This window comes from Trichomycterus rosablanca, chromosome 16 (assembly GCF_030014385.1).
Source record: "Trichomycterus rosablanca isolate fTriRos1 chromosome 16, fTriRos1.hap1, whole genome shotgun sequence".
Classification (NCBI taxonomy): domain Eukaryota; kingdom Metazoa; phylum Chordata; class Actinopteri; order Siluriformes; family Trichomycteridae; genus Trichomycterus; species Trichomycterus rosablanca.
The window spans coordinates 27,672,098-27,683,067 of NC_086003.1; the positions used below are offsets into that span (position 1 = coordinate 27,672,098).

The window sequence follows — 10,970 nt, forward strand, 5'->3', positions numbered from 1 at the left end:
TTACTGTTGTTAATGAATCTTTCTAAAATTTCTATAACAAACGTTCAGACTTTTTATGATGCCGATCATATTTCATTTGTTTTAGGACCCAGTCTGCCGAAGAACGACGTGATAGTGGCAGTGAACTGGACCGGAGTTTACTTTGTGGATGAAGAAGAGCAAGTTCTCCTGGAGCTCTCTTTCCCAGAGATCACTGCGGTATCCAGCAGCAGGTCCGTCCGAGTCCAAACAAAACATCGTGAAAATTGAATCACGCTTAATTTAGTCTCGTGCTGAATGACTTCTCATGATCTGGTCTACAGAGGAGGGAAGCTTCAGGGTCAGAGTTTCACACTGGCAACCATTAAAGGAGACGAATACACCTTCACCTCCAACAACGCCGAGGACATCTGTGACCTGGTGGACACTTTTTTGGAAGGTCTGCGTAAGAGGTCAAAGTTTGTAGTGGCTCTCGAGGACGGCCATAACCCTGGTGAGCATTTTGAAACCCCCTTGGAGCCTCAGTGTCCAGAATCACGATTGTAATGATATTGTACGCGTCCTGTCCCAATTTTATTTCCTCAGCTGGACACAACTCGTCATTCCTGACCTTCTCAAAGGGAGATCTGATCCTGCTGGATGAACACACAGGAGAACACGTTCTGACCTCCGGCTGGGCTCACGGGGTGAACGATAGGACCAAGAGGAGAGGAGACTTCCCCGCGGACTGTGTATATGTGCTGCCCACCATCACCAGACCACAGTATGATATCGTGGTACGTCTATCATCTAGAACATAGAACTTGAATCAGAGTTTAGGTTTACGCTACGGTGTATATGAGCGAAAGTATGTGGACACCCCTCGTCTTTATTGAGTTTATACGTCACAGAATAAAATCAATTATTAAAAATAACTGATTTGCTTCTGACTTTATCATCCTGGAATACAGCAACATGAACAGAAAAACTAAAAAGTATTTGCACCATAGGGTGCACCAGGTCCTTTGATGCTTGATATTATTGGCTGATAAGTGCAGAAACCACCATGGATTCCCACTGTACCTATCAGTTAGAGGTTGGTAGGCATCTGGACACACATTGAAGGTTGAAGGCATCCTCCAAACATAAATCTATCCAAAAGATAGAGGGGGGTGCTGGAGCCTATCCCAGCTCATTTGGTACCAGGCACACCTGGACAGGCTCAGGTTTTGTGCTCCTGTACTCCTGGCCACCATTTAGCCATGCCCTTCTGTTTAATATTTCATATATGTCATCTTTTACTGTTTGGGCACCATTTCCCACAGTCATACTTCAAAGTTTAGTGAGATGCCTTCATATGAAGTTCACATTATTTTAACACCAATTGTTTTTGAAATGGGATAAGCTCATACTCATGGTAACGTGTATATAATGTTAAATAATGTTATTTGGGCGGCACGGTGGCTAAGTGGGTAGCACTGTCGCCTCACAGCAAGAAGGTCCAGCGTTTGATCCCCAGGCGGGACGGTCCGGGTCCTTTCTGTGTGGAGTTTGCATGTTCTCCCCGTGTCTGTGTGGGTTTCCTCCGGGAGCTCTGGTTTCCTCCCACAGTCCAAAGATGTGCGAGTGAGGTGAATGAGAGATACAAAATTGACCATGTCTGTGTTCAATATAACCTTGTGTAATGAGTAACTACCGTTCCTGTCATAAAAGTAACCAAAGTGTAAAACATGATGTTAAAATCTTAATAAACAAACAAACAAACAAATAATGTTATTTAAACTATTAACAATTCTTGACAAGGCATTTTATTTTTTTTAAATGATCATTCAATAGATTTATTTTTTATTTAGTGTTAAGAGAGGGGCGGCACGGTGGCTCAGTGGGTAGCACTGTCGCCTCACAGCAAGAAGGTCCTGGGTTCGGTTCCCAGGCGGGGCGGTCCGGGTCCTTTCTGTGCGGAGTTTGCATGTTCTCCCCGTGTCAGTGTGGGTTTCCTCCGGGAGCTCTGGTTTCCTCCCACAGTCCAAAAACATGCAGTCAGGTTAATTGGAGACACTAAATTGTCCTGTAGGTGAATGGGTGTGTGTATGTGTTTGTGTGTCTGCCCTGCGATGGACTGGCGCCCCGTCCAGGGTGTTACTGTGTGCCTTGCGCCCATTGAAAATCTGGGATAGGCTCTAGCACCCCCGCAACCCTGATTGGATAAGCGGTCAAAACAGTGAGTGAGTGAGTGTTAAGAGAGATGAATTAATACCTGCACCTACTATAAAACTGATATTTTCTGTTTCTTTTTATTTTTTTGTTCTATATGACAGGCCTTGGTCAGCATGACTCCAGATCAGTGTAGAGACTCCATCAGTTTATCACAGCTGACCATTACGGATGGTGAGGAGAAAGTAAAGCCCTACACCCTGGAGGAGTTTTCTTATAATGACTTCAGGTACTTGTGGTTTCTTTGCCCTCTTCATCACATTACATGCTGTGGGAGAAAATTTTTAATTTACACTAGAAGTATTAATACATAATTAATTTCTACTTAGAACCTGTAGATATGCTTAGGGCATGATTACCAGTAGTCCAATTCCAATATTTTAACAATACGGCTACAATGGAATGTTAGAAAGTGGCATACATGACAAGAAGTGCGTCAATTACATAGTATGACGTCCTGTTCTAGCTAAGAAATCTCTGTTAAGGTGGAACCTTCTACAGTCCTACAAGGTCACTGATAGGAGTATAAAGGATGATTATTTTCTTTCCTTCTTATCACATTTGTAGAGCTTTCATGTGAGACTCTGTCAGTCCGATCCTTCACTGCAGACAAAAGACAAACTTATTTCTACACATAATCCAGTCTTTCCACCACAATGCTCTTAAATGCTTCTCTGTGTTGTTATTCGACTCTCTGGGTTCAGACATCCTGCTAAAAGCACCCTGAGTCGTGTGATTACGAAGGGCAGGGGGAAGGACAAACTGTGGTGCTGCACCAGAGAACCTCTCAAACAACCTCTGCTCAGAAAAGTCCTGAACCATGAGGAACTCTCACAGGACGCCTGCCTGGCCTTTATCGATATCCTTTACATCACATGGTCAGCAAAATGAAAAAAAAAACCCTAATATCTTAATTACGATGAGTAATGCACTGGAGATTATTGGCACTATACATTACTGTCAAATAAATTACTTGTAAAGTTGTACAGTCATCAACACAATGAGTTACATAATAGCACATTTATGCTGTAATTATTAATTTACTTCAGAAATAATATCTGCTGCTGTAATTATGATCGTGATTTAGTCACTTCAAGGTCAAACATATTTTTATCTGTTTTTGTTATTTAGTTTAGCCTGTATTTCCTCATCGTTGTCCAGGAATCTTATAAGAGGGCTACAAATGGACATTTCTAATAAAACGAATATTGTAAATCATGTATATACAGTATGTTAAATGTAAATATTCTTATCACGTTATTGTTGATTCTTAACTCTTCGCTCCACCCATCATGAAGTACATGGGCGACTATCCAGCTAAGAGAATTCGCTCGGTTAATGAACTCACTGATCAGATCTTCGAGGGAGCGATGAGGGCTGAACATCTCAAGGATGAGATTTTCTGTCAGATCATGAAGCAGCTCACTGAGAACCACGTCACGTAAGTTTACTCTCACAGAGCCGAACCAACCCAGCATTTGTCAGATCGACTGATTTCAAATCATCAAACAAAACAGAATTCTGTATTTAGTTTCTCTCCATTAACTTAAATGAAATTATGCTAGCCCACTAATGCAGGGATCCGGGATTCAAATCCCCAGCAGTGCCAAGAGCCGGTTGGGCATCTACTTAGAAGTGATTGGCTATTGTCCTGTCCGGGGTGTGTTGCTGCATTGTGGCCAGTAATTCCAGGGAAGAAAGCTTATTTCTTCAGGACGTTTGTTCTGAGCTGCTCTAAGATTCACTTCTGATGAAGCATATCGGCCTTAAGATCGACCCCTTGTGTTTATTCGTGCAGGTACAGTGAGGACAAGGGCTGGGAGTTACTGTGGCTCTGCACTGGACTTTTCCCTCCCAGTAACATCCTCCTGCCTCACGTTCAGAAGTTCCTACAGTCCAGGAAGCACCAGGCGCTGGCTCCAGACTGCATGCAGAGACTGCAAAAAGCCCTGCGGTACAGAAGAGACTACATACACTCAATCAATTATTAATCAATAATAATCAATCAATAATCAATCTTAGGAAAGTGTTTATGGTTCTTTACGTGTGCTTTTCTGCTCAAACAGAAATGGTCCGAGGAAGTACCCTCCTCACCTGGTGGAAGTGGAAGCCATTCAGCACAAAACCACACAGATCTTCCATAAAGTTTACTTCCCTGATGATACAGACGAGGTCAGTCAGCAAAATAATCATGTTCCTAATGTTGTTATTAACACAGGGTCTTTAAAGCTAGTGATCTTTGTACATAGACACATTTAATGTTATCCTACTCGCTCCTGAGAAAAAGGCATGTCTAAATTCTTAGATACTTTAAAATGTTGCTACTAAGACGCCACATTCTGACTAATATTCTGACCGAATTATGAGGAGCTCCGTGTGCTTCCTTCCATCTTTCCTTCCTTCTTCCTTCCCTCTTTCCTTTTTCCTTCCTCCCTTACATCTTTCCTTCTTCCTTTTCCCTTCCTTTCTTCTTTCCGTCCCTCATTCCCTCCTTCTATCTTTCCTTCCTTCCTTCTTCTCTCCTTCCATCTTTACTTACTTCCTACTTCCTTCCCTCTTTCCTTTCTTCCTTACTTCTTTATACCTTCCTTCTTTCCTTCTTTCATTCCTTCCTTCTTCCTTCCCCCTTCCTTTATCCTTCCTTCCTTACTTATCCCTTCCTTCCTTCTTCCTTCCTTCCATCTTTCATTATTTCCTTCCTTCTGTCCTTCCCTTCTCCTTCTTTCATTCCTTCCTTCTTCTCTCCTTCCATCTTTACTTACTTCCTACTTCCTCTTTCCTTTCTTCCTTACTTCTTCATACCTTCCTTCATACCTTCCATCTTTCCTTCCTTCTTCCTTCCCCCTTCCTTTCTTCTTCCTTCCTTCTTCTCTCCTTCCATCTTTCATTCTTTCCTTCCTTCTGTCCTTCCCTTCTCCTTCTTTCCTTCTTCTCTCCTTCCATCTTTCCTTACTTCCTTCTTCCTTCCCTCCTTCCTTTTCCTTCCTTCCTTCCTTCCTTTCTTCCTTTTTTCTTTCCGTCCTTCATTGCCTCCTTACATCTTTTCTTCCTTCTTCTTTTCTTCCTTCCATCTTTCCTTCCTTCTTCCTTCCTTCTTCTTTTCTTCCTTCCTTCTTTCCTTCCATCTTTCCTTCTTTCTTTCCTTCTTCCTTCCTTCCTTATAGTCTGCCTTCAATCCTTCCTTCATTTCTTATTCCTTCCTTCCTTCTTTTTCCTTGTTTCAGTTCTTTAAATATATATTTTCTATGCAGGTTTTTGAAGTGGAGTCGAGCACTAAGGCTAAAGAATTCTGTCTAAACATCTCCAGCAGATTGATGCTCAAATCATCCGAAGGTTTCAGCCTGTTTGTCAAGATTTCCGACAAGGTAAAATCATTCTGCAGTGAAACAGTGGCCTCAGTGTGTGTGAGGAAGACGTCTGTATGAGTTCTTTATTTTATTTAGGAAGTAAAAAGTGTAAGTATGTGTGTGTGTTCTCAGGTCATCAGCGTTCCAGACGGGGATTTCTTCTTTGATTTTGTTAGACATCTGACTGACTGGATTAAAAAAGCCAAACATATAAAGGACGGTAATGAGTTCTGTTATAAATTTCACATGTAATACATGACACTATTGATTACAGAACGGCATTAATGGTGAACGTTGTATGTTTTGAAGGTGTCGTGCCTTCCCTGACCTATCAGGTTTATTTCATGAAGAAACTCTGGACCAACACTGTGCCGGGCAAAGACGCTGTAGCTGATACCATCTTTCACTACTACCAGGTAAAAGTTTTAGCTTTGTGATGGTACTGGTTTATACTGGAACAGTCTGGGTCCCTGTGTGGAGTTTGCATGTTCTCCCCCGTCTGTGTGTGTTTCCACCAGGAGCTCCAGTTTCTTCCCACAGTCTAAAGACGTGCAGTCAGGTTAATTGGAGATACTGAAATTGCCCCCAGGTATGAGTGTGTGTGTGCGTTTGCCCTGTGATGGACTGGAGACCTGTCCGGGGTGTTTCCTGTCTTTCGCCCAGTGAATCAGAGGTTTAACATCATGTGATCCAAATACACTGTATGGTCAAAAGTTTTTGGACATCTGAACATGAGCTTGTTGGATGTCCCATGTTAAAAACAAACATAGAGCGACCTCTATGACTATTTAATCCAAAGCGACTTACAATTATGCAACTGAGGGTTAAGGGCCTTGCTCAAGGGCCCAACAGTGGCAACCTGAAGATCTTGGGATTTAAACCGGCAACCTTTTGATTACTAGTCCAATACCTTAACTGCTGTGATCTTTTCAGCTATAACAGCATCTTTTCACAAGACATTAAAGCATATCTGTGGGAATTTGTGCCCATTCAGTCAACAAATGATGGAATTCAAATGGTTGGGGGACTGATGTTGGTCAAGAAAGCCTCGGTTGATGTTCCAGTTCATTCCAGAACTGTTGAGTGGGGTGGAGGTCAGGGCTCTGTGCAAGACGCTGGTGTTTCTTTAGAAGGGGTGTCCCAATTTTTTATTCATGTACTGTGCTTACACTTGTATATGCAATGTAATTAAAATATAGATTTTTACCGTGTTGGTCAGGAGTTATCTAAATACCTGCGTGGTTACCACAAGTGCTCACGTGAAGAGGCCTTCGAGCTTGGAGCCCTGATTTACCGGGTGATGTTTGAAGAGGATAAATCACAGTTTGCAAATTTCTCCAAGACACTGAAAGATCTCGTTCCTCAGGATCTGATCCAGCAGCTCTCAGCGGACGAGTGGAAACGCGTGAGTGTTGTTCACACAGAATGTTTCGTTTATAAGCCGTGTTAAATATGTGTAGTAACATACAGAAAAAATACAGAAATATGGATGCAGATGAGGAATTGATTGACATGATGGGTGGACGGACAGACGGACGGACAGACAGAGACAGAAAGACAGACAGACAGATAGATAGGCAGACAGACAAATAGATAGACAGACAGACAGACAGACAGGCAGGCAGGCAGACAAACAGATAGGTAGATAGACAGAAAGATAGATATCTAGATAGATAGACAGGCAGATAGATATTCAGAAAGACAGACAGACAGGTAGCTAGAAAGACAGACAGACAGACAGCCAAACAGACAGACAAATATACAGATAGATAGATAGACAGACAGACATACATACATACAGACAGATAAACAAACCGATAGATAGATAGACAGACAGACAGACAGACAGACAGAGAGAAATAGATAGATACTTACAGAGTTGGTCTTCACAAGTCACTTGATGAACGAGAAGGCCTAGCTCGCCTAGTTCGGGGCTCTGTGCTGGCCACTGGAGTTTTTTTTTTACAAAAAACTCATCAAACCTGTGTTCTGGAATCTACTCGACCATTTGCTTGACCAGTTTGTTTTTTGCAGTCCATCCTGACCTGCTTCAACCAACATGCTGGGAAAAGTCAACAAGATGCCAAAGTCACGTTCCTCAAGATCCTCTCCAAGTGGCCAACTTTTGGATCAGCTTTCTTTGAAGTCAAAGTTAGTTTTATTTTTTTTATATTTAAAGTTTTATAATAATAATAAATTAATTTTCCAGTATTGTGGAGCAGCCACATGAGGTTTGTTGGATGACGTTTGCTTCTTTATTTTTGCTCTAGAGCTTTCAGCTGTAGACTTTGTTGTGGTTTCTTCTGCTTGTCTGTTTCCTCTGGATCATTAGTCTTTCTTCCACAACTCAAAAATGTTGGGTCAGCCATTATACAACACCCCTGGAGCCAAGGGGGTTACCTGCCTTGCTCAGGGGCCCAACAGTGGCTGCCTGGTGGACCAAGGATTTGAACAATCAACATTTTGGTTTATAGACCAGACTTTAGTGAATCATTAGCAAAGACTAGCTCAGAAAATGTAGGTTCACAACATCTTAAATTGAATTTTTGCCATTATTTATTATTATTTCAATGTGTCTTTAAATATTGTGTTTAATACTTGGAACAAAAGTATTTGGACACCTGACCATGAGCATGTTGGACATCCCATATTAAAAACAAGCAATATTAAAACTGAGTGACCTCTATGTGATCGTTTCGGGTAGAACAGCAGCCACTCTTCTGAGAAGGCTTTTCAGAAGACTTTGAAGTATGTCTGTGAGAAGTTGTGCCCATTCTTCCATGACGTTCCAGTTCATTCCAGAGCTGCTGAGTGGGGCTGAGGTCAGGGCTCTGTGCGGGTCAGGTCTTTATAGAGCTTACAGAGCCACAGACATGCCAGAACAGGAAAGGGCCTTCCCTAAATTTGGAAGCATATAATTTACCTTATACATTTGATTTATTACACATTAGCAATTGCTGTGGCTGAAACACATGAATTCAATAATTTGAAAGCGTGTCCTAATGTTTTTATCTCAGCTTTCGTGTATTTTCTTTACAGCAAGCTTCTGATCCAAACCTTCCGGAGTTCCTGCTGATATCGATCAACAAGCACGGCGTCGGCCTGATCGACCCAAAAACGAAGGTGGGTCTGTATGTTTTAGACGTTTGAGATGCTGCTTGTGATCCGTCCTCACTCAGTCGTCTCTTCTGTCTGTCTGCAGGAGATCCTGACGACACATCCCTTCACCAAAATCTCGAACTGGAGCAGTGGGAACACCTACTTCCACATCACCATCGGCAACCTCATGAGAGGCAGCAAGCTGCTGTGTGAGACGCCGCTGGTAAGTCGAGCCCACAGTGATGGAGAGCTTTGTCTAACACGTTAGTCCATCTCCCTAATTGGTAACCAGTTACAGTTCAAGCGGTTATGAGTTAAGGACCTTGCTCAGGGGCCCAATAATAGAAACTAGATGGTGGTGGGGCTGGAACAAGCAACATTCTGATTACTGGTCCGCTACCGTAACCACCGACCCACCATTTGATGACTGCGAAAGGTCATAGCGTTACACTGTTTTTATACATTAGGGGACAGTCATGCACGAGATTTGGGCTATCAGTCAAAGGTTGTGGGTTCAAATCCAGGTCCAAGGGTGCTGTACAATGGCTGACCCTGTACTCTGACCCCAGCTTCCAAACAAGCACACATCTGTATGAATATACACCGATCAGCCATAACATTAAAACCACCTCCTTGTTTCTACACTGTTCATTTTATCAGCTCCACTTACCATATAGAAGCACTTTGTAGTTCTACAATTACTGACTGTAGTCCATCTGTTTCTCTACATACTTTTAACCTGCTTTCACCCTGTTCTTCAATGGTCAGGACTCTCACAGGACCACCACAGAGCAGGTATTATTTAGGCGGTGGATCATTCTCAGCACTGCAGTGACACTGACATGGTGGTGGTGTGTTAGTGTGTGTTGTGCTGGTATGAGTGGATCAGACACAGCAGTGCTGCTGGAGTTTTAAAATACCGTGTCCACTCACTGTCCACTCTATTAGACACTCCTACCTAGTTGGTTCACCTTGTAGATGTAAAGTCAGAGACGATCATCTATTGCTGCTGTGTGAGTCGGTCATCTGCTAGACCTTCATCAGTGGTCACAGGACGCTGCCCACGGGGCGCTGTTGGCTGGATATTTTTGGTTGGTGGACTATTCGCAGTCCAGCAGTGACAGTGAGGTGTCCATCAGCGCTGCTGTGTCTGATCCACTCATACCAGCACAACACACACTAACACACCACCACCATGTCAGTGTCACTCCAGTGCTGAGAATGATCCACCACCTAAATAATACCTGCTCTGTGGTGGTCCTGTGGGGGTCCTGACCATTGGAGAACAGCATGAAAGAAGGCTAACAAAGCATGCAGAGAAACAGATGGACTACAGTCAGTAATTGTAGAGCTACAAAGTGCTTCTATATGGTAAGTGGAGCTGATAAAATGGACAGTGAGTGTAGAAACAAGGAGGTGGTTTTAATGTTATGGCTGAATGGTGTATGACAAATAAAGGAGGCGTTTAATTTAATTCAGTTTGGAACCCTTAGTGACCTGTCAGTGTTACACTGTCATCCTGGAGAAGACCATTCTCATCAGGAAAGAAGTGGCACATCATAATAATAAGATAATTACTAAAAAATAATCTTGATTTTCCACAACCTTTCAATGTATACATTTTGTGCACCTGCAAAATCAAGATGAATTCCCAAATTACTAGTTAAGTAAAGCTATAATACTAAGTTGTGACTAAACAGATAACTGAACCACGATGTTGGACCATTTCTGGCTACTCAGTGTCAGCCTGGCCATGCCAAAACAACACCAACTAAGTTACTGGTGCAGCCGGGCTTTTAATGCGTAACCTACATGTATATTTATTTAGACTTGTTTGTTTGACCACAGGGCTACAAAATGGATGACCTGCTGACCTCCTACATCAGTCAGATGATGAGTACGATGGCGAAGCACCGCAGTTCCTATTAAAACAGCAGCACAGACGACGCAACAAATAAAAAGCCTTTTTTCACTGTTACACAGAATAACTCCATTAAAGCCTAACACTGTGTCTTTTTTAAGTGTCTTTTTGTTGTATATAGAAAAACGTTTTCGATTCATTATTTTAGGTCTGTAAGTTAATACGGATTTAAAATGTACTAAATTGTATGAAAATGTGGAAAATGCAAGAAGGTGCACCCATGAGTGCAGTGATCTTCATCTTAATGACAATAATCGACAAACACATTCTTTTAGTCTTGGGGATCTGGGTTGGATTCTCTCACCTCATTTAGTGTATGTGAGGAGTTTGGCATGTTTTCCAGTGTCCATGTCTTTTTAAACACAGGCAGAAGGTAGATTAAACTATGCTAAATTCCCACTAGATGTAAGTCATTATATGAATGACCGTGG

General features: G+C 42.3%; 1 protein-coding gene across 2 annotated transcripts in view; it reads left to right on the forward strand.

Annotated features, from left to right (window-relative positions):
* Positions 1–10,629, forward strand: part of myo7ab (myosin VIIAb) — a 54,167-nt gene extending 43,538 nt beyond the window's left edge. The window contains exons 32-47 of one of the 2 annotated variants that reach the window (XM_063012306.1): positions 86–212; positions 303–472; positions 565–755; positions 2,277–2,401; positions 2,877–3,031; positions 3,460–3,613; positions 3,971–4,126; positions 4,239–4,344; positions 5,424–5,537; positions 5,652–5,739; positions 5,829–5,935; positions 6,739–6,924; positions 7,554–7,670; positions 8,559–8,642; positions 8,722–8,841; positions 10,467–10,629. In XM_063012306.1, the coding sequence (XP_062868376.1) occupies positions 86–212; positions 303–472; positions 565–755; positions 2,277–2,401; positions 2,877–3,031; positions 3,460–3,613; positions 3,971–4,126; positions 4,239–4,344; positions 5,424–5,537; positions 5,652–5,739; positions 5,829–5,935; positions 6,739–6,924; positions 7,554–7,670; positions 8,559–8,642; positions 8,722–8,841; positions 10,467–10,547 (2,081 nt within the window). In that variant the 3' untranslated portion in view covers positions 10,548–10,629. The remainder of the gene's footprint in view (positions 1–85; positions 213–302; positions 473–564; positions 756–2,276; positions 2,402–2,876; positions 3,032–3,459; positions 3,614–3,970; positions 4,127–4,238; positions 4,345–5,423; positions 5,538–5,651; positions 5,740–5,828; positions 5,936–6,738; positions 6,925–7,553; positions 7,671–8,558; positions 8,643–8,721; positions 8,842–10,466) is intronic. The other variant, XM_063012307.1, reaches the window with a different exon arrangement.
* Positions 10,630–10,970: the final 341 nt, after the last annotated feature.